The sequence below is a fragment of the Chrysemys picta genome, chromosome 9 (genome assembly GCF_011386835.1).
Source record: "Chrysemys picta bellii isolate R12L10 chromosome 9, ASM1138683v2, whole genome shotgun sequence".
Taxonomy (NCBI): Eukaryota; Metazoa; Chordata; order Testudines; family Emydidae; genus Chrysemys; species Chrysemys picta.
Window position 1 is genome coordinate 37,211,600 of NC_088799.1, and position 26,849 is coordinate 37,238,448.

General features: G+C 43.5%; 1 protein-coding gene across 2 annotated transcripts; it reads left to right on the plus strand.

Moving 5' to 3' along the window:
* Positions 1-406: 406 nt before the first annotated feature.
* AP1S3 (adaptor related protein complex 1 subunit sigma 3) lies at positions 407-25,853 on the plus strand. Of its 2 annotated transcripts, XM_065558026.1 has the most exons (7): positions 445-546; positions 4,605-4,718; positions 6,290-6,358; positions 19,228-19,406; positions 20,396-20,504; positions 21,432-21,569; positions 22,761-25,853. In XM_065558026.1, exons 3-7 carry the CDS (start codon positions 6,317-6,319, stop codon positions 22,794-22,796), a joined length of 504 nt encoding a protein of 167 aa, XP_065414098.1. In that variant the 5' UTR covers positions 445-546; positions 4,605-4,718; positions 6,290-6,316; the 3' UTR covers positions 22,797-25,853. The 2 variants fall into 2 exon arrangements, with proteins under 2 accessions (XP_005282602.1, XP_065414098.1); XM_005282545.5 differs by lacking the exons at positions 4,605-4,718; positions 6,290-6,358 and having other exon boundaries at positions 407-546.
* The last annotated feature ends 996 nt before the right edge of the window (positions 25,854-26,849 follow it).

Consider the following 26,849-nt stretch of genomic DNA (forward strand, 5'->3'; position numbering starts at 1 on the left):
CTTGTTGGGTCAGCCTGCTAGCTTAGTGGTGTAACTGGGAAATCCCTTGAGACTGCAGGTTGGTGTCCCCCGTGCACCAAAGGGTAAAAATTCCACTTTCACAGGCTCTTCGCCCTTCACCTCCCCAGAAGTATCCCAACCCTGCCCGAGCCCATTAGCTGTAGCTCTTCCCCCTAATACCGGCTCTGGGCTGGCAGCAGTCGGGCCCGGAATGACTCAAGGGAGAGCGGCGATCAGTGCCCGAGCCCCTGGGAGCGCCCCTCCTCGCCTGCTCTGGAAATCCCTTCTCCACCACCCCGCGCAGCGCACGGAGCTGCCGTGGGGAGGCTGCGGGGCTCGCTCGGCAGGGTCCCGCCGCAGCGCCCAGGGCAGGTGCTCGCCGACGGGTTGTTCCGGCGCCAGGTGCCCGGCCCCTCCCTGGCGCAGGTGAAGGCGGGGCGGAGTCACTTTCAGTTTCGGGCATTGTGGGAAGGCAGGATGGGCGGCGGGGCGCGCACCTGATACTGAGGGGGGAGCCGGGGCGAGCCGCCCGGAGCAGTGACCATGGTGAGTGGGGAGCCGCCAGGCAACGAGCCCCGGCCGCGGCGGGAACTGGGTGCCAGGAACTTCCCCCCCGGCCAGCAGGGCTGGGGCCACCCCCGCGCTTTCCTGGCTGGCACCCTGTCGTGTCACCCCGGGACGGGCGCTGGCCCAGACACCTTCCCAAGCTCAGCCTGGCAGGGCCGCCGCTGGGGCGAGCCGGCTGAGGCTCGGCGGGGCGCGGCGCGGGAATGAGCCCCCCGTCCCCTCCCTAGGCTGGGTTTGGGCCACACGGCCCTGGGAGCCTCCTATCACTGTTCAGGCCGGGCTGGGGGCAAAATCTGAAACAGAGGCTGCCCTCCTCCCCCATGACCCCAAAGGGGAGGCTGGCGAGATCCTGCCTGGGGCGCTCACCCAGTGGGTAGTGCTGAGCCCCGCTCTGGGCACTTCCAGCAGGCCCACGGTCTGGCAGTGCTGCTTGAGTTACGCCCCCTGGGTCACAACACCACTCCCTGAAACATGGTCCTGAGCGGCACGGCCACCGTGCGCACCTGCTCGCAACGCCACTCTGGGGGCCCTCACAAATGGGCCCCGGGCAAATGACCCCTTTTGTTCCCCAGACCCATAGGGGGGTGACCTGTCTGCTTCCCCTCTTGTACTCTGCCCCAGTGATCAGAGCCTAAATCACATCACCCACCCCTGCAGCACAGTTCCCGCAGTGGGTGACATCTAACATGGTAGAGAACATCATATTTCTGTGACATCTACTTCTGTTTCTTGGTAGTCCGTGGAGCATGTGCTTTCGAGCAGACAGGCAGTGGTACTGTCTTTCTTTGCCTCTCAGTTTGTGGCTACATATGCTTTTGCATGTTATAGGCTTGCAACAGCTACAACTTCCCTTCTAAGGGCTGCTCTACAGGCAGAGTTCCATTGGTTTCACTTTAGGGCTCATTTTAAACTGACTTGGTTCAATTGATGCAAAAGGCTACATGGACACACTTACTTTGGTTTAAATTAGGGTTATTATAGTTTAGCTTAAGTCGATTAGGAACCAGTTTAAACTAAATTGAAATGTGTGTGTCCACGCGGGGGTCTAAACTGGTTTAACTAAACCAGAGCAGGTTTGTGTGTAGGCCAAACTTAAGGCCTCAATTTTCTAAGCTGTTCTGTGCCCACTGAAGTAAAATGTTGTTGTGTAGTCAGGGCCTAAGACACTCTCAATTCAAATTTGACCACAGAGATAAATATTGTGAAAACCTAAGACAAACAGAAATGTTTGCATGGCACGTCAACTAAAAAACAATCCAGTGGAAACAGGTTTTTTAAACAATCATTCGCTAACAGTCTTCACAGTACAAACATTCAGCATAGATACTAATTAGTGTATAAGGCCCTGAAAGTGAACCAGATACTAAACAAAGGTGAAATTGACTAGGTTAGGCCTCGTCTATACTAGAAAATCAAATTGCTTTGCTACATCGCTCAGGGGTGTGAAAAATCCACAATGCTGAGTGGTGTAATTAAGCTAAGCTAACCCCTAGTATAGAGCGCTCTAGATCGATGAAAAATTCTTCCCTTGGCCTAACTACTGCTTCTTGGGGAGGTGGATTACGTACGCCAAGGGAAGAACCCTCCCTTTGGTGTAGCTAATGTCTTCGCTGTAGTGTAGTGGTGCAGCTGTGCCACTGTAGTATTTAAGTGTAGCCGTACACTTATTTTCAGTCTCCACACTGAGAGAAATGGGAAGAAAAGTAATTCAGATGTTCAAAATTCCAGTTTTAATAATCTGAGCTGTTTTTAGACACAGGAAAAATGTGCCTTTAAAGAAATCCAATTTTTTACATCAACAGTGTTCAGTATTGCTACCGCCAAGTGGTTTAAAAGAATAAATCATCCCCCTCCCCCCAATCATGAGATTTTTTAAAAGATAAATTTTGGGTTCTTTTTATTTGCCTCTGGCTTTTGAATCATTAGATTGTATGACAAAGCTTGGAAATGTGGGCAACCAGGAGGGTACACTCCTCAGATTTTCATATAACTGTGGAAGCTGGAGCTGTAAGAAAAACACCAAGTGTGAGACTCACAACAAAGTGACAAGAATCAGAAACACCAAGTGTCCCCTTAAGGCAGAACAAGTATCACTAGAGCAGAATGAGCCCTGCCGATTCTGGCTCTGATTCATGTGTGTTCTGGGAGACATTCACTTGATGAGTCCACAAGATTTGCCTTTTCCCTGCAAAACATGGACTAGATTTCAGGATGCTCCCTTCTCAGGATCTTCAGGTGAAGCTAGGTGGCTGCTATCCATCTTTTAGCTTGAAAGGGCACTGGGTAGGGGCAGCAGCCATCCATTCTGAAGGGTCATGAAGAGATAGTAGGAGAGGTAAGTACTCTCACTGCAGCTGGTCTCTACGCAGGGCCGGCTCCAGGCACCAGCCCACCAAGCTTGTGCTTGGGGCGGCACCTGGAGGGGGGCGGCGCGGTGCGGCGCTCCGGCTCCGGCTGCCGGGGAGAGCGGAGCCCCGGCCGGGACTTGCCGCCCTCCCCCCGGGGCTCCGGCCGCCCCCCCCCCCCCCCCCCGCCGCGCGGGGGGTGGTGGGAGATGGAGGCTTTTTTGCCTGGGGCGGCAAAAAAGCCAGAGCCGGCCCTGTCTCTACGCTAACTGTAGGAGCATCACATGGAGGCCTGTCAAGGTTAATGTATGCTTTCTAAGGATTTTTTTTTTCTTCATGAAAGGTAGTGAGTGATATCCTTGCACTCATGGCCAGATTTTTCCCATTGGAGGTGTAGGTTCTCAGGCCAGAACTTGTCTATGGTGCCTATAACTTGGTTAGTACTACTTGACAAACCAACTTGTTGACTGGTTGTTAAGTCATCATGCTGGGCTTCTTTCTGGGTGTTCCCTGAACTTCTAGCTTGCACAGTTTGCCTGTTGTGTGGATTTGTAATATGAATTGAGCACTGGAACTGAACAGAAACATCAAAACCATCTTTCATTGGAGGCTGGTGTTTGGATTTTGGCTGTGGTCTGAAAGGTAAAGTACAGTAAATACACTGATCCAATCAGAACCAAATTTACAAATGTGTCTGTCTCATTGAGTGCCTTTATAAAGATGTGCCCATCCTCACACTGCTGGGTGTGTGTAGAGTATATAATAAAGTGTATATGTCAATGAAAATAATTTCCTTCCCTCTCTTCCCACGCATCCCCGCAATGTATTACCTTTCTGATCACCGCCTGAGTTCATCTGACTCAGTCATTCCCCTAAGTGTAAGTAAAACTTGAGTAAATAAATAGAGCTTGTACTTTACGTTGAAGGTCAACAAACTTGGGCTTTGCCTGACCAACATGGAAAGCTGATTCCAGAGTCTCCCTGATCTAAGGACTTCACAAATACTTTCTGTCCAACACATTTATTGTGGCCATTGGGCATGGGATAAGGAAACACTGCCTACAGTAGTGACGATTATTGACATTTTGGAGACTGTCCATCATATCCGTTTTTCACAGGATTAAACTTGTAAGGCAAATGTGTGTGTTTGTTTATACCCCCTTCCTCAGGCAGCATGGTATAGTGAATCTGGCACTGGATTAGAAGTCAAGTAACTAGAGTTCTCTTTAAAGCTCTAACTATCTCACTGTATAATCTTGGGCAAGTCATTTGAACTGTCTATGCCTCAGCCTCTCCCTGTTTAAAATGGGGATAATATTGGTTATCCATCTTTGTTACTTTTCCTCCATAAATGTCGAAGCATGTATGTAAGCAATAGAAATTATTTTAGACACAAAAGCTGTTCTTATGCACTTAACTATAGTGTGTTCTCAATTTGTAGATCACATCTTAGCAAGAAAATTGTTACTCTAGTGGAAATGCTCTGTAGGCACGGTGTGCAGCATAACTTTAATTCATGCCATGAAGGTCACTCTTTTCTGCCCAACTATTACTTCTCATCAAGGGAAAGGCTTTTTAAAAAGAGTACATTTAACTCCCTAAAGTGTTTCAGATGATATTATTATTTATTTAGATTATGCTCCCAGTTGAGACTATGCAGACACAAAAAAATTAACCAGTTCACCTTTTCAGGATTGGGAAATCATTCCTGTCGAACAAAAAGTCTGATAAGATGATAGGGGAAATCTGGATCCAGGATACCATAATCTACTTAGGCCTGGAGAAAAGGAACAATTGATTTATCAGGTATGGAACTGTAGCTGCACCAGTAGTTTGGGTCATATTTTGAAATAAGGCCCACATAGGTCTGAGTGAAAATCCAGCTGCCATGTTTTGTGCAGCTCCATGAGTGACATTTTTGGAAAGTGAAAGAATTAATGGATTTCCCCTTCAAGATCAGCTTGAGCATTGGGAATAGGTATGGGGGAGGTAGGAGCCTATTTTCTGCACACTTTAGAAGTAAAGATCAAGGGAGCCTGAGGACTGGGGTATTACAAGGGATCGAGAGCCACCAGAAGGTAGAAGGATATTTTGTAGGGGGGAGAGTCTGGAAGAGAGATTGTTAGGGTGGGGAGAGCCTGGAGGATTTCTGGGGCAGTGGTGCAACCTAGATGTGGTGGGTGGATGGGGAAAGCCGGGGGGAGGGTTGCTGGGAGACCATGGAACCGTGGGGATGTGCAAGGAAATTGGGGCAGTTGGATGCATGAAAAATAGCTGGGCTATGTGCAGACATTTGAGCACTGCCAAATGTGAGTGTGTCATGCAAGATGCAGTGGTGCCAGGAGGGCAGGGGACCATGGCCCTCCCACTTTTTGAAAATGGATGGGCCTGGCTCGTCTACTTTTTGCTGGGGCGGGGGGTGGGGCCTGTCCACCTGGCCAAGCCAGCATGCAGCCTGGATGGGGACAGGAGTCCGGGCAGTTGTGCGAGCCACACATGTGGACCCTCCACCTGCCCGCGGTACGGGAGGGCTGACAGCAGCCCCTGGTCTATCTCACTGCCCGACCCAAGGCAGGTTGAGGTGGAGAGTCCGTGACTCCGCACCAGCTCCCCACAGCTGCCCGCACGCTCTCCCTGACCCAGCTCCGGCTGCGGGGTGGGCCTCAGAGCCACAGTCCGGCCATGATAAGAACCACACTGCGGACAGCTATGGAGAGTCGCAGACTCTCCACCTCCCCTGGCGGGGGGGCCATGGGTGGATAACGGGCCGGGGGCTGCTCTTGACGCCCCCCCTCGCCCACCCAGGGCAGGTGGAGGGTCTGCCATGGCTCCCCACAGCTACCTGTGCAGCTCATGTCATGGCCGGGCTGCGGCTCCGAGGCCCTGACTGGAGCCTGGTTGGGGAGAGCCCTACGGGCAGCTGTGGGGAGCCTGGGTCCCTCCATCTACCTGGGGTGGGGGACCCGTCCACTTTTGGGAAGGTTCTGGCACCCTGCTCTTTGGCAGCCCTTTTGTATGATGTGTTTAAAAGGTTCACAGGATAGGATATAAAGAATCGGATACACAGTAAAAGGTAAGAAAGTGCAACAAAGCGCTAAAATGATGAAGCCATCGATTAAAGAAAAAAATGCAAAGCTAACTGATATCTTGTTGACTGGTGACAGTTGGTATATTCCACTGCCACCAAATGTGGGTAACTAATAATATATGGGAATCTTTTAAAAGAGTATTTTTAGTCTTGTGTTTTGGCTTGCAAAATATTCTGGCAGATTACAGTAAAAATAATATTGCTTTCGTTTTTGGACAATGAAAATATAAACATTAGGGCAACAGAACTTCACTTGTAAAACATACAGTATTTACCACATTTCATTTAGGCCCCCATCCAGCTCTCACGGAAGTCAATGGGAGCCTTTCCACTGATGTTTGAGAGTAGAATTGAACATGTGAGTACAATCGTTCTTCTTTTACCACACCTGTGCAGCTTCTGCCCATGTCAAGAATTTAACTGTTCCTGCCTTTAGTTAACTGCTGTACTATCATGGTTCCAAAGGGTATCCTCTGCCTCTGGCCTTTACTCACTGCCCTCTGGCAGTGGACACCTTTTAGTGCTAAGCCCAGGGCCTCCACTTTTTGCAAAGTGGAGCTCAGCAGTCCCTGCTAACCCAAGACTGAGTCCTTGGCTTCAGCACCTCTGTTTCTCACCATGGCTCCTCCAGCAGGTCCTAATGAGTTTAGACCTGTGTCAGAGACTTACCCTCTTGGGAGCACTTGTAGATGTTTTCAGTGACACAGGACAGCCTCTTCAAAATAAGACAGCATTTCTTCATAGAATCATAGACTATCAGGGTTGGAAGGGACCTCAGGAGGTCATCTAGTCCAACCCCCTGCTCAAAGCAGCACCAATCCCCAGAGTGGCCCCCTCAAGGATTGAACTAGTCAACTGGAATACAGTGTATAGGCTCCTTTGGTTAGAATGGAAAAGCAAAGCTTGCGTGCTGGCAACACAACCTGTTTCTCTTTCCCCTCAATTCAAACTTCTCACTGCACTGGGCAGTAGCATGCTTAATGCTCAGTGCCTCGTTTCAAACTGCAGTCATGCTGAATTAATGTGAGCAGCTCACACTAGGGATATAAATATAGTTTTAAAAGTTAACCGTTTAAATGATTGAAATTATATCGTTTAAACGGTTAACCGATTAAAGGGAGAGGGGCCGCTGTGGCCGGCATGAGGCTTCTGGAGTCAGCTGGCCAGCCCGGGGTTTACCGGTTAAAGTGGGTTAACCGGTAAGACTAATGCTTACAGGTTAAAATTTTACATTCCTAGCTCACACCCCACCCACCCCCGAGGCCCAGGCTGGGGAGGGGGTTGTGAAAACTCCCTTTGGCCCAGCAGTCTTAAAAGTGAATGGTCTGGTCCTTGCTGTCCTTTGTATCTCCAAGGTAGCTCCATTCACATGTTGACAGTGCTTGTATTTCATTCTTAACCAACCCAGACGTGCCTGCATGACCAGCATCCTTCTCTGATTTCCCTGTCATTAGACCCTCAATCTGAGTTGGTGGTAATACAAATGTGAGTGGGGACAACTGAGTCATGCATATTTTCCATAAAAATAATACAGACGTTCTCCATAACAAACATTCCAAGGAAAATATCTCAAACACTTAACTAGTGTTCAGTTGTCCATTCTAAGCTCTAGAAAAGCACTTTGCTTTTGTATTATATTTCAGCCATTGTAAACTCTCAGAATTACTAATTGGAGCTGTTGTGGAGTATGAATGATTCTCTAGCTTATGGGAGTAACATCCCTACTCTGTCTACTCTCCTTCTCAACCCAGCCACTCCCCAAAAGCACTTTCAAGAGATAAGCCTTGTGTTTTGCCTAAAATTAACTCTTCCAGGTCCTGACAGACCAAAAGGTTGTGTATGGATAAGGAACCAAACTTCAAAGTTGAGGAAGGATATTCTAGTGGTTTTGGTGCTAGCCTGGGGGGCCAGGTTTGATTCTCTGATCTACCCCACACTTCCAGTGTCACTAGTCTCTCCATGCCTCAGTTTCCCATCTGTAAAATGCAGCTAAACAATAAAGTGGGACTCAGATTAGAGTGTGCTGCAGATGGAAGGTGAGTTGGGCTGTTATTTGATTTAGCTCAATCTGAATCTGTACCTGTGCCTTTTAATGATGTAACTGTAAGATGTAAATTGAAAATATCTCCTTTAACATGCTTCAGAGTAGCAGCCGTGTTAGTCTGTATCTGTAAAAAGAACAGGAGTACTTGTGGCACCTTAGAGACTAACAAATTTATTAGAACATAAGCTTTCGTGGACTACAGCCCACTTCTTCGGATGCATACTCCTGTTCCTTTAACATGAAGAACTTTGAAACTTGTTTCAGGACAAGAGGGTGAGCTGGAGAAGGGAACAAAGGCACACCCTTCCCTGTTAGTCTCATGTCATGACTCATGAGGCTGCTGGATGGCTCAGAACATTCTTGTTCCACCAGACACTGATTTCCTCAGGCTAAAATATTATGCTATCAGCTGGGTGAGAAGTCATTGAAACTTGATAGCTTTTAAGTGCCTCACACCCCAGAACAACAAAGACCATTGCTTGGTTCCCTGCAAGGTCAGAATCAGAGGAGGGTTCTGGGATTAAATTCCCAGATAGCAGGGCTTTCCTTTGTGGTTGTGCTGATGTAGATAACCTTGGATATGCTAAAAGTTGTGGGGACATTTAAATTTGCTGTGACAGAGTGCAGGGGCACTATCCACCACCACGAACATGGGCTTAATTTCAGATCAGTTTCCCCTCCACTTGCATGTGTGTTCAGAGAAACAGCTATACGAATAGCTGCCAGTTGGGTAGGGAGTATAGAATGCTTTGGAATTTAGGACTCTGCACTGAACGTTGTAGGACTGGGTCTGAAACCTATAGATATGGAATTTTCTGCTCAACTTACTTTAAGTTCTTGGTATAAATATAATTTCTTAAGGAAAAAGCCTGGCTGACCAAGAGGTTTTTTTCTTTCTTTCTTCTGCTGAGTCATTCCTTCATCATCTGTGGCCCTTTCAGATTGTTTGTTGTTCCATCACTCACCCTTAGCTTGTCTCCTTGTACCTATGGTAACTACGCAGTGGCTGTTTTCAGAAGTGTACAAATAGTTACAAAAGCAGACCTTAGAGACCAGGAGGGCAGAGAGAGATGCCATTTTGTGCTGACAATGAGCTTCTCCATGAAAGACTCCATCTTGGGATCAGACTGCCATTAAAACTAGTTGAATGAAAAGAAGGGTATGATTGCATAGTTAATTGTTCTGAATGTCTTAAATGCTGTTGCTTCATGTAACCTAAGATAATCAATAGTATCACCAGACCCATCTAGGTTCTCCAGTGCTGAGGTTAAAATTTATCACCCTTAAATGTCATCTCAGAGGTACAACAAATATCGCTTTTGTTTTAGCTAATTGGATTTGAACCCTTGTAATTCAGTCACAACGCATTCTACGATTGCTTAGTCCAGGCCAGTTTTCAGGGAGACTGAAGGTCTGATTCTCCTCTCACCTACACTAGTGTAACTTGGTTGGGATAACTCTGTTGAAGTCAGTGAAATTATACAGGTGTAAGTGACAGGAGAAGAATGAGGCAATATTCTCGTGATACTTGGCAGAGCAGGCTGTGTTTAGTTAGTCTTTGAGCCTGAGAGAACTTCCAGGGACTGTCTTTGCCCAGCTATTTGAAAATAAAATCCTCTTTATATTCATTACAACCAAATCCTGTCTCTTCTCTATTGAAATGCTATGAACCCAACTGCCCCTCTGGTGGGAGGAGACTAGCCTTGCTGCTTGTAGAAAGGAACATTGCGAACCTACCTGTATGTTCAGAAGGTAATTAAGAGAGAATGTTATCAACTGATGAGGTGTGGGATTCGGTCAAGAGGACTGGGCCCATCTAACCTGTCGTGATACAGCTTTGGTGATTGAAAAAGGGCATAGACAACCGTGACGATAGCATGTCAGTCCTTGGATAGGGAGTGAGATTTAAAACCCTGAAGAATAGTTCTAGCCCAAGTTGTGGGCTCTGTAAAGTGGCTTAGAATTTGTAATGGTTTTCTTTAAACGCATCTGAGGCCATTGTGGTCAGAATATTTTCTGACCTGGTTCAATGTTAAATGGTGTCAACATCCTTAAGCCTCATCTAATAAATCAGGTTGACATCTGCATCAGAGACAATAATATAATTAAAGTGACAATTCTGCATTATACTGTCCTCCTGTGTTACTAAACTTCTTGGCATAGATTTTGCCTTGGTATAAGAACTAGGGAGTTTGAACCTAGGAGCAACAGGGAAAAAAATCACATCTATTGAGATTAATTGATCAATCATCAATTGTTAGATCCTTAATTCCACATATAAAAGAATATAGACTGGAATTTTTAATGCAAGCTTAAAGTGACATACAGTACATTCCGATGTGGCCAGGTTTGAAACTCTGTGAGATCTACAAAACATTCCAAGTTTGAAACAACTTGACTGATTTTCTGTGACTTAGAAATGTTCGAAGTTGAATGGCCCAGAGGCAGGGTTGCCAACCCTCCCAATTTCACCAGGACTCTCCTGGAATTGGGCTTTATCTCTTGGAGGCTACTGAAGCCAAACTGGGGGATTTTAGGCCGCTAAAAGTCCAGCGGGGCTAAGGCAGGCTCTCTACCTGCCCTGGCTCCGCACCACTCCAGGAAGTGGCCGGCACATCCCTGCAGCCCCTAGGGGGGAGGAGGGGGTGACGGGGTCTCCGCGCGCTGCCCCTACCCTGAGCACTGACTCCACAGCTCCCGGGAACTGCAGCTAATGGGAGCTGCAGGGGCGGTACCTGCAGGCAGGGGCAGCGCACGGAGCCCCCACCCCCAGGGGCTGCAGGGATGTGCCAGCCACGTACAGGAGCGGCACGGGGCCGGGGCAGGCAGGGAGTCTGCCGTAGCCCTGCTGCGCCGCTGACTGGGAGCCGCCTGAGGTAAGCACTGCCTGGCCGGAGCCCTCATCTCCTCCCACACTCCAACCCCCTGCCCCAGCCCTGAGCCCCCTCCCATACCCAAACTCCCTCCAAGAGCCTGCACCCCGCACTCCGGCACCCCAATTCCCTGCCCCAGCCCTGAGCCCCCTCCCGCAGCCCACATCCCCTCCCACACCCCAACCTCTGCGCCCCCTCCAGCACCCAAATTCCCTCCCAGAGCTTGCACCCCACACTCCTTCCTGCACCCCAACCCCCAGTCCGGAGCCTCCTCCCACACTCCGAACCCCTCGTTCCCACCCCAGAGCCTGCACCCCCAGCCAGAGCCCTCACTGCCTCCCACACCCTAACCCCCTGACCCAGCCCGGTGAAAGTGAGTGAGAATGGGGGAGAGTGAGCGATGGAGGCAGGAATGGAATGAGTGGGGCAGGGCCTTGGAGAAGAGGTGGGGCAGGGCAAGGGTGTTTGGGTTTGTGAGATTAGATAGTTGACAACCCTATCCAGAGTTTCAGGTGTGACCCATCAATCTAAACCAAACTGAAGTTGGAGGGAATGCTGATTCTGACACAGCTGTGGAAAGGAAACAATTAAGGTAACAAGGTCATGTGAGTCAGAGCCACTAGATTATGCCAAAGCCCCACAACCAAAATAAGGTAAGTGAGATGTGGTTTTTGTATCTTTAGAAAGCAGTAAAGGACCCACACACTACTTATATAATCTGTAAACTGAGCAAGTTCAAAAAATGAAAAGAAACGTTTTGATCTTTTCCAATTTACTGTGAGAATGTTTAGATTGTCAAATTCTGGGCCATTCCACTTTTAAACATTCAATAGTTTTGAAACTACTGGCATGGCTTTCTTCCTCCAGGGTTGGGTTTGTAGATTTCACTGAGACTCTATGAATTGTAACTGTCTGCAAGACAGGTTATATAAGAAATTCTGGTTTGTACTTAATTATATGTTATATTGAATGGCAACAGATAAATTATAAAGATATATGGAAAGGCCATATATGAAAGTACCATGAGAGCAAAGTTAAACCTTAACTTTCAATCTTTGTTCTGTATTTTCGCGTTTTGAGAGCTTAATTTTGAACCGTAAGATTACGTAAATTCTAGGTTTCTTTGGACTAGAATGAAAATATATATATATATCACTCTTTACAAATGTAATACGAAGTGTGACCTTTTAGTTTTTTTTACTAAACCTGTATTTAGATGGTCTCCATAAACAACATATCTATTACTACATGTTATAAAATGGATCTGATTGATATATGGCAATGTCAATAATTTATTTATTAATAAAGTGATAAAGCAAATATGTTTTCACTCTCAAAGAACGCTGCATAGATAGGCTATTAGTGTTTTGTCTACACACTTCAGTACTTCCAGGTCCATTAGTATAACAAAATATTCCTTTACAGTATGCTTTCATGAACATGTGTGTGAGGATGAGCAACATGCTATATTGTGTCAATACTTTTGACAAGAGCAAAGCTGAAGTGAAAGAAGCAGTGTCTATCCAACAGTGAAGTAATAAATGTCAGTTGTAGTTTGGGGTCTATGGTTCTGGGGAGTAGGATTGAGCTCTTGTGGATGTAATATTGCTCTTTGCGTCCCTGAGGATGCTCCAGATTGAGTGAAATTTGGAGACTAGGAAAAGGGATGAGAGGGACTAGAAAGAGAAAAGACAAATGGTTTCTCCTCTTCTAGGGGTACGTCTTCACTTACCGGAGGGTCCGGCGGCAGGCAATCGATGTTCTGGGATCGATTTATCGCGTCTGGTTAAGACGCGATAAATCGATCCCGGATCGATCCTGGAAGTGCTCGTCGTCGACACCGGTACTCCAGCTCGCCGAGAGGAGTACGCGGCATCGACGGGGGAGCCTTCCTGCCGCGTCTGGACCCGCGGTAAGTTCGGACTAAGGTACTTCGAATTCAGCTACATTATTAACGTAGCTGAATTTGCGTACCTTAGTCCGAAGTGGGGGCTTAGTGGGGACCAGGCCTAAGTATAATTGTCTGCTGCTTTCTCAGAAATTGCTTCTGTTAGAGTAGTAGTGGAGTGGCCCAAGCTTTGCAATAACCGTGAGCTTAGTGTGTACTATTTTACTGTAAACTGTAATGGAGGGGGACAGATGTAGAGACTCTCACCTATCCTCTAATTGTAAATCTTTTGAAAGTAATAATAAAGTTAGATTAGTGTATACAATTACATGCTGCACGCACACAATAATAGAATAATAGAAATGTAGGGCTGGAAGGGACCTCAGTAGGTCATCTAATCCAGTCCCCTTCACTGAAAAACCATTCCTGACAGGTGTTTGTCTAACCTGCTCTTAACAATGATGGAGGTTCCAGTGCTTAATTACCCTTACAGTTAGGAAGTTTTTCCTAATGTCTAACCTAGATCTCCCTTGCTGCAATTTAAGCTGATGAAATCTTGTCCTGTCCTCCGCAATTAGGAGAACAAGTTGTCACCCTCCTTTTTATAACAACCTCGTAGGAAGTTGAAGACTGTTGTCATGTCCTCCCTCAGCCTTCTCTTCTCCAGACTAAACAAACCCATTTTTTTCAATCTTTTTTCAAAGGTCATGTTTTCTAGACCTTTAATCACTTTTGTTGCTTTCTTCTGGTCTTCAATTTGTTCACATCTCTCTTGGATCAGTGTTGTAGAGAGATATGCACAGCTGTTTGCCCCTCCCCTGGTATTAATACACACTCTGAGTTAATAAGTAAAAAGTGATTTTATTAAATACAGAAAGTAGGATTCCAAGTAGTGACAGATAGAACGAAGTGAATTACCAAGTAAAATAAAATAAAACACGCCAGTCTATGTCTAATCCAACTGAATACAGATAAAATCCTCACCAGTTCCAGAATGCTTCCTTTTACAGACTAATCTCCTTTTAGTCTGGGTCCAGCAATCACTCACACTCCTTGCAGTCACTGTCCTTTGTTCCAGTTACTTTTAGGTATCTTTGGGGGTGAAGAGGCTCTCTTTTTAGCCAGCTGAAGACAAAATGGAGGGGTCTCCCCTGGGCTTAAATAGACTTTCTCTTGTGGGTGGAGACCCCCTCCTCTCTCCTATGCAAAGTCCAGCTACAAAATGGAGTTTTGGAGTCACCTGGGCAAGTCACATGTCCATGCATGACTGAGTTCCTTACCAGCCAAGCCACATTCCTGGGAAAGCCCAGATGTGGATTGGTGTCTCCAAGTTCATTGTTGGCTTAAGTGTTTCTTGATTGGGCACTTACTGAGAATAGTCTTTTCTCAGGAAGTTGACCAACTGCTTCACTACAGCCTACTTAGAATAAAACAAGTATGCAGCCAATATTCATAACTTCGAATACAAAAATGATACGTGCATACAAATAGGATTAATAGATTCAGTAGATCATGACCTTTACAGAGCTATATTACATGGTATATGTAGCATAAAACATATTCTAGTTATGTTATATAATGTACATACATTCATAAGCATATTTCCATGAAGCCTTATGGGTGGCATCGTCACACTCTCCTTCTGAACTTACTGCCAGAGGCTTGGACAATTTATCAGTTTACCTGGTATAAGCTTTATACAGGGTCAAACGGATTTCTTTGGGTTTTAGACCCCATTGGGAGTTGGGCATCTGAGTGTTAAAAACAAGAACACTTCTGTAAGTTGCTTTCAGTTAAGTCTGCAGCTTTAGGGCAAGAAATTCAGACCCTGGGTCTGTGTTGGAGCAGACGGGTGTGTCTGGCTCAGCAAAACAGGTTGCTGGGGTCCCGAGCTGGCAGGGAAAGCAGGGGCAGAGGTAGTCTTGGCACATCATTGGCAGCTCCCATGGGGGGTTCTGTGATCTAACCCATCACAACCACAAAAACAAAATGTGAACTCAAGCTGCTGGCTGTGCAGCAGGAAAACAGCTCTCAGACCTGTGAAAACATCAGTGGGCAAGTGCACCTGACAAAAGAGGTTCACTTCCATTTCTTTCAAACATTTTTCCTACCCTTTGTTTGGTGAGTGAGCATGTGAGTGAAGTGTGTGTGAAATGAGTGAGTGAACGTGTGAGTGAACTGTCTTGTGGGATTACCAGTCCACTGGGCTTTAGCAAGCAGTTCAAACATAGTTATTGAACATGGGTAATTTAAAGGGTTGTTTAACACTTCATGTCTGATATACACAAGTCTTTACGGAAGAACTGGTGCTTCACCATGTATGAAAAAAATGATTGGCATTTTGAGATGTTACAGACTAACTAATTCTATAGTGAACATTTTCCATGTTGATTTGGTTGCTCAGTAATGTAGTGTGTGACGCCACTTCTGGTAGGTATGCTCAGAAGCTGCCTATTGGATTGGGTCCCATTCAAAATCGGGCTGGGGGGGAGGAAGAGGTGGTGCTGGTGCCCACTTCATAACTTTTAGCCCAATGGTTAGAGCACTTACCTGGGATCAGGGTTCAGTTTCCCTGAAGGGGGGCGGGGAGAGCATTTAAAGAGGGGTCTCCCACCTCTGAGGGGAGGGCTCCAACCAGCAAGCTATGGAATTCTTTTGTTGTGGGACTACTTCTATTGAAGCTGTTCACTTGCTGACCCAGTGCACCGATTGCCTTCATCCTCTGAGGGTTAACTCTGCTTTTGAAAATACAATCATCTTAACAAAGGCCGCGGAGGTAACTTGCTGTGCAGATAGCAAAATAACCCTTAACCCACCCAACCCCCCGGGTCAGCAGACAACTCTATGTACAGTAAGCACTGTGTCTGAATCTCTGTGTAGGTGGCCTTTACAACTCTAGAACTATTATAACCTCATTATGTCAAAACAAGTTGATAGCACAAACAGAGCCATGCTGGGGCATAGTCCTTTGATCTTAATCGGGCCATTCCTGCTGAGCTGCCAGAAATTTATTTTTTTACTTGGGTAACTCATTGGGACATCATTAAAACTATTAGACTTTCAGCAGCTACAAAATCCAGTTCATTTTATCAAGCTAACTAGTCCAATAATAGCAATGGCCATTTCCTGGAGCTTTACTAATCCTTCCACAGGGAGAATAGAATACAACCTTTCGCCTTCCCCAAAATGATCACATTTTTGAAACCTTCCTGATTAATTCACAACTCTTAGTCTCCAGATAAGTCATTTACCTACCACTATGACAGACATATTATCAAGGACAGAGCATGTATGGGTAGGTCTTTGTGTGAATGCAGTACAGTACTGTCAGAAGTAGGAGGAGCCTAGAACCCATCACAGAGAACATCACAAAGACACAGAGTATTTGAGGCCATTGGTTTCTCATACAAAACAACTAAAAACAAACTAGTTGTAGTTCAGATCCATTGTGAAATATGAATGCTGTGAATAAGATACAGTATTTCCTTCTGTTGCCAACAGAATTGTCTGTAAATGCCCTTAGAAAAGGGTTTTTTTATTCTGTGTGTAGGGACATACAATGTGTGTGTGACTTGTGCCCAGTAAGCCAATTTTATCAGTATTCTCCAAAGATTTACAGCTAGAAAAGGCAATTTGTTATATCTTGAATAATCTTAAACAATTATTTCTCTCTGCTGATACTATTTTAAATATTTAAACAAATCATTCTGAAATTAAGAAAACATGATCAAAGGTTTTTTTCCTCCCAACTGAGTGTGCTTCAATGTGTAATATATAAATGTGGGCTTTTATTAGCCACCAAGTAGTTCTGAATTATGAATAAATATTCTGTTTAAAAACCCAGCTGCAGAGAGATTAGAAGCAGGGTGTTTTTTTCAGAAGCTTCACTGGTGCACTTCTGTTTGCTGATGTATTTATAATTTACTGGAATGCAAGGCTTTCTTTGCAGAATCCTTAATTCTAATCCTGAATCTTAACTGCAACCTGAACTTTAATCCTTTAATATGTTTTAAATTGTCCATATATAAGACATGGGTCCATGCCACATCCTATTAGATCTTCAGCTGATGTCAGAGTAGTCCCATTGACTTCAGTGGAGCACCATGGATTTACACCAGAAGAGGGCGTGGCTCAGCATTTAGATCTGGAGTCTGAGCATTTCATATCTGAGATGTCCCTGTCTAGAGCCTGACTCTTGCATCCACTCCTGCAGTATAAAGGAGTCAGAAACCCAGCAAATTCACCCTCTTCACGATTCTCCCTGTATGGAAGGAATCCCCAAGTAGTGTAAAACCACCATAGCAACTCTTGCACAAGTCCCTTCCCAGCCCACAGCATGTGGGGATTCTTGTGAGGGGAAAAAGTGAGGGTCTGTGCACTGTTCTGCCTCATCAATCCTCAGCTGACAGAATAGTCTCTTGGGGCTGTGGGCAGCTGGGCCAAAAGGGCTCTTGACCTGTGCAAGGGCCAGGTTGGTTCCTGGCTTGGCCCGTTGTCAGGGGGAATGCAGAGGTGGTGCAAAGCTGCCTTCTCCCTCTAGCTACTGAGTTCTGCCCCAGAGAATCTGTCCCAGGGAATCTGGACCCATTTGACTCTCAGTAAAGAAGGACAGTTAATGGAATTCAGCTATAGGGCCGGATTTTGAACAACCCCAGAATTCAATGGTGTTTGGATCCAGGAATTTGGTTCTGGCCAATTTCTTCTTTACATGGAAATGAAGCTTTATCAAGGGGGGAAAATGATGGTTCTTAATTTGAACCAAGGTGTAATAGTCCAGTTTTTGCACATGTGCTTGGTGATCTTTTTTTAAAACTAATAGTTTAGATTAGGGCTGTCAAGCGATTAAAAAGATTAATTGCATGATTAAACAATAATAGAATACCATTTATTTAAATATTTTAGGATGTTTTCTAAATTTTCAAATATATTGATTTCACTTACAACACAGAATACAAAGTGTACAGTGCTCACTTGATATTTATTTTTGAGTACAAATATTTGCACTGTAAAAAACAAAAGAAATAGTATTTTTCAATTCACCTAATACAAGTACTGTAGTGCAATCTCTTTATAATGAAGGTTGAACTTACAAATGTAGAATTATGTACAAAAAATAACTGCATTCAAAAATAAAACAATGTAAAACTTTAGAATGTACAAGTCCACTCAGTCCTCCTTCAGCCAATCACTCAGACAAACACGTTTGGTTACAATTTGCAGGAGATAATGCTGCCAACGTCTTGTTTACAATGTCACCTGAAAGTGAGAACACTATCCGCATGGCACTGTTGTAGCTGGCATCGCAAGATATTTACGTGCCAGATGCTCTAAAGTTTCATATGTCCCTTCGTGCTTCAACTACCATTCCAGAGGACATGTGTCCATGCTGATGACGGGTTCTGCTTGATAACGATCCAAAGCAGTGCAGACCGATGCATGTTCATTTTAATCATCTGAGTCAGATGACACCAAAAGAAGGTTGATTTTCTTTTTTGGTGGTTCGGGTTCTGTAGTTTCCTCATCGGAGTGTTGCTCATTTAAGACATCTGAAAGCATTCTCCACACCTCGTCTGTCTCAGATTTTGCAAGGCAGCCATGATGGTGAAGCTCATGCCAATAGCCTCTATCTGTTCTTCCATCTTTCTCCCGTCCCCGAAGTCTCTTTCTTTAAGCACCCAAACAGAGAAGAATGGTTGGAATAGCACAGCCCCTCATTATTTTGTCCACCAATTAGGCCTCATATCTGACACCCCAATTTTGGTTCATTAATTTCTGGACCCACATTTTCTTATCTCCCAAGCATGATCGTAACACAGTCCTTGAGTTATATCAGTGAGCCTTTTTGTTTAGATTAATTTTAGTCTGTCACCCTTTCATATCTTTTCCCATCAACATTTGTTATTAAAGGTTATTGTGACATCTTATGAATTTTTACATACTTTTTACAGTTGAGCTCAGAATTAGGGTAAATTTGTAGGCTCAATTATCAGAACACTCCTTCCCTCTAATTAGGAGAGGGGTGGGGACTGTATTAGTGCCTTGGCACATCTGAAATATTCTAATATATATCCAGGTATCTTTCATTATATAATTCACAAAACTCTCAGAGATATTTAGATTAGCCCTTAAAAATCTCTGAATAAAATAAAAATCATGCATTTGATTGCATCTTCATTTCTTTCATATGCTTAAGTGAGGAATGTGTTTTACTAGGGCTGACATTAGATGTGTATGGTAATAATGAAATTCTTGAGAGCTTAAGTGCCATAGGCATTATATTGGCCCTCTGCACGTGGGTGAATTGTTCTTTGCCAGTTGCCATGTTCCTTTGTAATAAAGTAAAGAATGGCAGTTGATTTGCTGCTTCCTGGAAAAACAATTGCATGTGACCCGGTATTATCATGTTGCTTTGTTTACTCTAGATACGCTTTATACTGCTGTTCAGCCGACAAGGGAAATTAAGACTGCAGAAGTGGTACATAACGTTACCTGACAAAGAGAGGAAAAAGATCACACGGGAAATTGTTCAGATTATTCTGGCTCGCAGTCAAAAGATGAGCAGTTTTGTCGACTGGAAAGACCTAAAGCTAGTTTACAAAAGGTGTGAGTAGTTTTATAAGAATAAAGATTATATATATATATATATATATATATAGAGAGAGAGAGAGAGAGAGAGAGACACACACACACACACATGTACCTTAATCTTGTAAATGCTACTAGGATGAAGCACATGAGGAACAATGAGTGCCATGAGGGTTTGAAAATGCTGTATGTAAGAGCCTGAAACTAGGAACAATGCAGGTTGATTCTAAACAAAATCAGCTTGCCTTTCCCCATTCCATAAATTGACACAGTGAATTGCTATTAGAAAAATACCGGTATTGCTTACCACTGAAGAAAAATGGGAGTAAGAATTGATTGACAGTTTAAATTATAGAAGATGCTATGCCTAGCTAATCTTGCTAATTTAAAGGTATTGTGCTGAAAAGCATGTTGTGCTTTGTCAGTGTATTGCAAGGTTACACACACTGTATTGAGGCGCCTTCTGCCAAATCATAGCTTTGAAGTATTTCCCATTCTGGAACTTGTATCTTCCCCAGGTACATGAGCCTGAGTGGTAACAGGCTATCCCTGCCTTTATAGTTACAGGAGAGAAATGAAGGCCCTAAAACAGAAGTCCACCCTTATTCAGCAAAGCACTAAAATTAAGTATGTTCTTAAGCGCTTTGTTGAAAAGGGATAGACCGACACAGGTTTAGATGCTTTCCTGAAATGGTGCTCCAGCCACTACCCTGAGAAGAATGCTCAGGTGGATATTCCTCCTCCCCCCTCATGAAACTAGATTAACTAAATATAAAACTCTGCTACCAATCAGAAGAAAGAATTGATCAGCACGAGTAGTTACATGTAATCTGTTTCTTGAAATATGCACAAATTACCCTATTAACCATTTGGTAGCCTGAATAGTGGCTGATGTATTTATACATCATATGCATAGGCAGGGATATGAACCAAATTATCTCTGTGATTGAGTTATTACTTCAGGTTTTACCAAGCACTCACCCATTTTCATTTTTATTTTTGTAGGTATGCTAGTTTATATTTTTGCTGTGCAATAGAAGACCAGGATAATGAGCTGCTGACACTAGAGGTTGTTCATCGTTATGTAGAACTACTGGACAGGTATTTTGGAAATGTAAGTTTCCTTTTCTTCCTTAAGTTGTGATAATTTTTGCCCTTTAGTTGTTTGTCACAGAGTCAGGTGTGAAAATCTCTGTAGCTGCTCTTACTCAACCTTTCCCTCTGCCTTGGTTGTACCATGTCCACACATCCAGCATGAGGTGGATATGACAGTAAAATAGTGCCCAGGCTATTATAGGGAGTTTATGTCCCATAATATGCCCGACCCCAAAGAGAATCCAATCCTGACATTTCACATGCCACATCTCTTCCCAAGGGAGATATCTAGAAAGTTTTGGGGAAAAATCAGAAAAAGAATTTTAAAACGGGGGGAGGGGAGGCGTTTGTTGTTTTGTTTTAAATTTTCAAAAATGACCTTACTTTTTTTAGCTCATATCAAGCAACAGGAAACACCGCATGAGGGCAAGATATCAGCAGGGTGTGCAGGAATAATGAGGGTGGTATGGGCCAGGGGACATGGAGATGGTCCATGGGAGGCATTGGGTGCTGCAGGAGACCCACTTTTATGAATGTTTTCTACCATGTTCTCTTGAGCAGTTGATTTATCTGACTCCTCCTTAACATAAATCATTGTGCTGTGTCTTCCATTGTCTTTTTGTTTTTGGTCTGTCAGAGACGGTAAGATGTTTTGGGCAGAGAATATGTCTTATTAAAAGTTGTTTCATGAAGTAAGTATTCTATAAGAAAAAGTGTTTAAACAAATCTGTTTATACTTACTTAGTCTTTGTTCGTGCAGAGAAGAATATGATTTCACTAGCGCCAAAGTTGTGATATCACTTAATATTCAGTATTTCTATTTCTTACTTTACTGTCTGCCACAAGAGTGCATACGCTGAATAGGTTTGGCAATCTATAAGCTCTAGGAATGCTAATACATATAATGCTATAATATTGTGCCTAAATGTGTATTTTGCTTCATCAGGTATGTGAGCTGGATATTATCTTTAATTTTGAAAAGGCTTATTTTATTCTTGATGAGTTTATAATGGGTGGAGAAATACAAGAAACATCAAAGAAATCAGCAGTGAAAGCCATAGAAGATTCTGATATGTTACAAGAGGTAAGACAGAGGCACACACCTCGCTACAGTTTTTTTGTCTGACAGGAGTAGTGTTTGATATCCCAACATGTCTGAAGTTTAGTACTACGAGGTACAACCGTATAATTACAAAAGGTGACAATATCTTATACCCTTCTTTCAATCCTCTGGCATCCTGTGATATGGTATTAAGTTATTCATATGCTATCGGTGGCTACTTTGCAAGTAGAATGGTTGTTAATCAGTCATGTCAGTTGCTAGATATTAGACACTGCATTAAGAATTTGTTTTATATAAATTTTTAAATGACGTTTAACACGTCATGGTAGAGGGCCTGAATGTTCAAGTTTTTTGTTTTTTTGTTTTTGTTTCACTAATAAATTGACAAACGACCTACATGGTAATATCGAAATCAGCACAAGTATGTGCTGGTAACCTCCAGTTTGTCCATAACTAGACCATGTAATGGTACCTATGAGGAATAGGTGTGAGACTTATTCAAAAACCTGCAGGAATGAGCTTCATTTTCCTACATTGTAAATTACCTTAGTGAGCTGAGAATGGTAAGAACTGGCAAACGCTATGGATGATTCAATTTTCAGGACGATCATTAACATGGAAGAAAATGAGAGGCTGGTAGAACTAGTTAGGAAAACACTATGTGAATAGGCTCTTTGCAGTTTTTTTTTTTTTTTTTTTTTCAGTACAAGCTGGTATTTGCACATGCTGATAGGGTGAAACAGCCAGAGCGGGTTAAGAGCAGCCTGTGCATAACTCAGAATGGGTTTAAAGGGGGTGGGGGGAGAGGCAAGGGGAAAGGCCTCTGCTGTCTGCTTTGGTCAAAGGAAAAGCTTTGTTTTGTATTTGAATAATACTCTCTGCCCTGGAGCATGGGCCTGAGGGAGGCATGGGCAAGGCACTGGTTCTTTCCTGCGCTGTTGAGGGAGCCCACCAGCTTGCAGTAGTGGCATGTACAAAAGGCCAGCAAGATATAGCAACTACATGTGCAAGTTCAGTCTAACAGGGTTTTAAAGTATTATTATTGTAGATATTTCATTGATTAGTGTTTGTTCATAGGGCCTGGATCTGATGGAAATCAATCAAAAATTCCAACCCTGTTCAATGGGAACAGCTCAGGTCCTTACTGTATTTCATTGTAAAATACTATCTGTAACACCTCACTTGCTATTCTTTTTTTTTTTTTTTTTTCAGACAATGGAGGAATATATGAACAAACCTGCATTTTAACTTTAAAACCTCTTGGAGGGACAGAGATGCTGCTTACTATCTGTAAAATTCACTTGTTGAAATTGCTTTTCTATGTGCCAGAGCCTCTGAGAAATACCAAAAACCAATAACTAAAGGGATTTGTATAGTAGTCAAAATGAAGGTCAGCTCCAGTAGTGTATATTGTTCTATATAGGAGTTTCTTAAAAGTGTTATTACACTTAATCTAGCCACTATCCTCCTCCTAGACTAAAAACTAGTTTTTATACAATGGCTTTTAGCTATGAACTTTTTCAGTCTAAGAAAATATTTGCAAAAGATATTTATACTAGTTTTAGTCCATCACTGATTGCATCAGTATACTTTTGTAATAATATATTTTTTGAATGTAATGATTATTCTGGTCTAATAATAATAATTTTTCTTAAAAGCTGGTTTTTTTTTTTCTGGAGTCTGCTTTGAAGACCTGTTAACACTTAAAATGCATATGCATCTCTTCAGCTCACCCTCTCCTGCCACTTCCTAGTAGGAGTACTATCTTCCTTCTACCACTGGCTCTTCCACCCAATAAAATGAGAGCTCTTCCACCCCCTAAGCATACCACCTCCACTTAGTACTAGAAGGCCACATTCCTAGTCTAAGTCGGATTCTGTGATCTTCTATGCCCTTCATGGTTCTATGTGGCTGTTCTTCTCTGCTGCTATGTTCTGATGACTTATTTCCATGTTTTTCCCCCACCCCAGCCTGACCTTCTGGTATAACCTTCCCTCTTGTTAGATCCGGGACCAAAGAAGAAAGAGACTGACTGTTAGACCCCACTGGGAGGGCAGGTCTTGAGAGGGAGAGATTATTCCTGGCAAGAAGGACTGTTAATGTCTGGTGGAATTTACTCCTCCCTCGAGTCCCAACTTACTCTAACTTTTAGTGTCCAGAAATGGCTACTCCTCTCCAACACAGTCCCCTGAAAACTAGCCAGTCCAAAGTTGGCATACACATAGAGATTAGCCTGGTTCTTAAAAGTTGCAAGGGGCCTAATATTGATAAGAATGGACACTATAATAAACCCCATTGTAATTTTGCAGACTATACAAAGATGGAAGAGACCAAGAATAACAAGACAGAGATGAGAATAATCAAATATTTGGACTAACTTTATAATAATGTTTTGATAAAGTGTTTCAGAAGAGGGGAAAAAATAGCATGTTACCTTGTCTAGTTTCCTTCCAATGATGTATTTTTTCCCTTTGGGTTGACCTTGAGTGCTTTGACCTGTTTGTAGTTTGACTGAACTCACATCACTTGAGTGATTGTTTCATTCTAATAGGCTTCTAAGGTAAAAGACCTTTTCCTAGTTATTAAGTTTTCTTTTCTCTATTTCATCATCATATTATTCTTCTCTAGACCCTTTCCAAATCATGAAATTGTCTTCTATATAATTTAGGGAATTCTTTACTTTTGGATGACAAATACACAGAGATTACAGGTTTGATTTCCCCAGTAATGTATGTTTTTTTTTCTCCTTCACTTCCAAGCTTTTTGGCACTATGGTAAAAGCCATATTTCAGTTCCTTTTTCATCATTAAACTTCTTGAATTATTATTCTAAATATTTCACTGCTACTCCCTTCAGAGTCTATTTGTATCTTACTGGTTTTCTAAATACTTTGACATACAGCACCAACTTTGTTAATTACCAGCCCACTTCTTTTCTGTCTGTTATCTAATTTGTTAGTCAAACTTGTGAGTAGTCAGTTGGTAGTATCATACTGCTCACTTGTTCATTACTCTAGCCATCTGTTTTCTCCATATTGATGTCAAAGTGATACTTCCAATACCATGGAAAAAGTGAAAACACTGAAGGCTTTAAATAGCTTCAGAACATTGGTTTTAACATTCAATTACGTGAAACTAGGTGACTGCATATTATTTCATTGTGGTTTGAACTGCAGTAATTTAATAATAAATTCAGTATTTTTAAATCAGTTCATACCGTATACAGATGATCTTTTAAAATACTGGCTATTCAGATTATTAAGTGACTTTAACATTTAAATCATTATTAGTTTACTTTCTTCTCACTTATTTTATGCCAATTTCTGATACTCTTACTCACATTGATTAGAACTTTATTCCTCAAGCCGTCTCAGTGAGATCAGATGGAGCAGCTAAAGGGCTAAGATATTACTCAGTGCATGTAAGAGTATCAAAATCTGGCCCTTTGTGATCGTTCCAACAAGGAACATAAGGCTTCACCTACTGCTATACTTTATAGCAATAATACATAAGAGACCTGGAGGGTTGCTTATGAAGAAGTATTAATCTCACAAGTAGAGAGCTAGGTGCTTGTATAACCCACATCAGCATCGTATCTGAGTTAAATAACGTGACCCAAATTCTCTGCCATGCCTAGTTTGGGGGACTGCAAGAAGGCTGCTTGTGGCTCCCTTACTGTCGGGTTGCATCTACCCTAGACATGCTATAGACACTGCATAGATTAGCACTTCATGAGGTGCTGTGGTTTATGCTAGCTGGCTGCAGCTCCCCAACAGGCCAGCTGAAGGTTGCTGAAGTGCAGTGTGCTCCAGCCTCAGTCCCTTCCCACCAATAATGCCCTCTACACAAGGGCTACAGAGTGGGAATGATAGAGGCTGGCAATGCCTAGCTCTCTGGCCCTCTGTGAACTCATCAGCAGATGGAAACCAGCGACTTCCCACTTGTGCTAGGAGCTGAGCTTTGTCCACATGGTGTGGCTAAGTAATGGTTAATGGGAGGCACAAGCCTACAACTATCAGCATATGAAGGTTTTAAACAGTGAAGAGGAAGAGACCTTATTTAGAATGGTACAGGTGGGTTACAACTGAATGGAATGGGAACAAGTTATTGTTCAGAAGAATTATGAAACCTTAGATTTATTTCACTTTCTATATAGTGTCAGTAACTCGGATAACTTAATTCATATTGTTACATAATAGCAAAACCCCCCAAATACATTGTAGAATCACTTTTAGGCCCTATCCTGCCAGGGCCGGGTCCAGGGTTTTGGCCGCCTCAAGCAGCCAAACAAAAACAAACAAACAAAACCCCCCCAAAAAAGCCGTGATCGCCATCTGCGGCGGCAATTCGGCAGGAGGTCCTTCGCTCCGAGCAGGAGTGAGGGACTGTCCGCCGAATTGCCGCCGAACAGCTAGACGTGCCGCCCCTCTCCGAAGTGGCCGCCCCAAGCACTTGCTTGGTAAGCTGGTGCCTGGAGCCGGCCCTGTATCCTGCAATGCTTTGGGTATGGATGTCCCTCTTCCTACAGAGAGCCCCACTTCAAAGGGACCCGATGCAGATGCAGGGACTGGACTTCACTCAGTGTATTGCAGGATCGGAGCCTTAATATCTCATATTACATTTGATCTTGGTTATTCTTAAAATAGCCAAGGTATAAAATTACAACTGTCTTAGAGTTGCCCAATTTGACAGTATTGGTAGTTACCCTACTAAATTTCAATCTCTCTGTACATTCCATCCAATAGAAAATGTCCGATTTAAACTTTACTAAGTCTATGAGAGAGACTATTTGGTGTCATTACTGACTGATTATCAAACAGTTATCAATAAAGCAGGAAATAAGTAATACTAATATTGGTTGTAATAAGCAGCCTAAATACCAATATAACTGCATTTTCTCTTGGATTTTATCTGAACTCTCCTTGCTGAAGAGCTTAGAGCGCGCACAGCCTCATTTTCTCAAAATAACCATTCAACACGGGCATGTTTTGGCCTAGATTTCTTTCTTTACTCTTGCCAGCTGTGCTGACTATAAGCATTTCCATTTTCTTATTAGCATTCTCTGCCTGTGGGATTCTTCCTGCGATCTCGTCACCTACCAGTGGTGACAGGGCTGGTTCTCTGCTATACAGCTAATTGGGACTGGTGGGTTGGGGCATTAATGAGTGTATTAGGGCAATTAGAGTTAGATATCAATAACAGATATATGTCCATATTAAAAACTGACAATCAAATGCGATGGGGGGTGTGGGGGGGAGCATGCCCATGTATTGCAAGGCCTCATGAAGTCTCATGGATTCTT

Coding starts and splice junctions, on each gene's coding strand:
- AP1S3 (XM_065558026.1), top strand. CDS start 6,317: ATGGGAGCCTTTCCACTGATGTTTGAGAGTAGAATTGAACAT. Junction 6,359..19,227: donor TTGAGAGTAGAATTGAACAT/GTGAGTACAATC, acceptor TGTTTACTCTAG/ATACGCTTTATACTGCTGTT. Junction 21,570..22,760: donor ATTCTGATATGTTACAAGAG/GTAAGACAGAGG, acceptor TTTTTTTTTCAG/ACAATGGAGGAATATATGAA.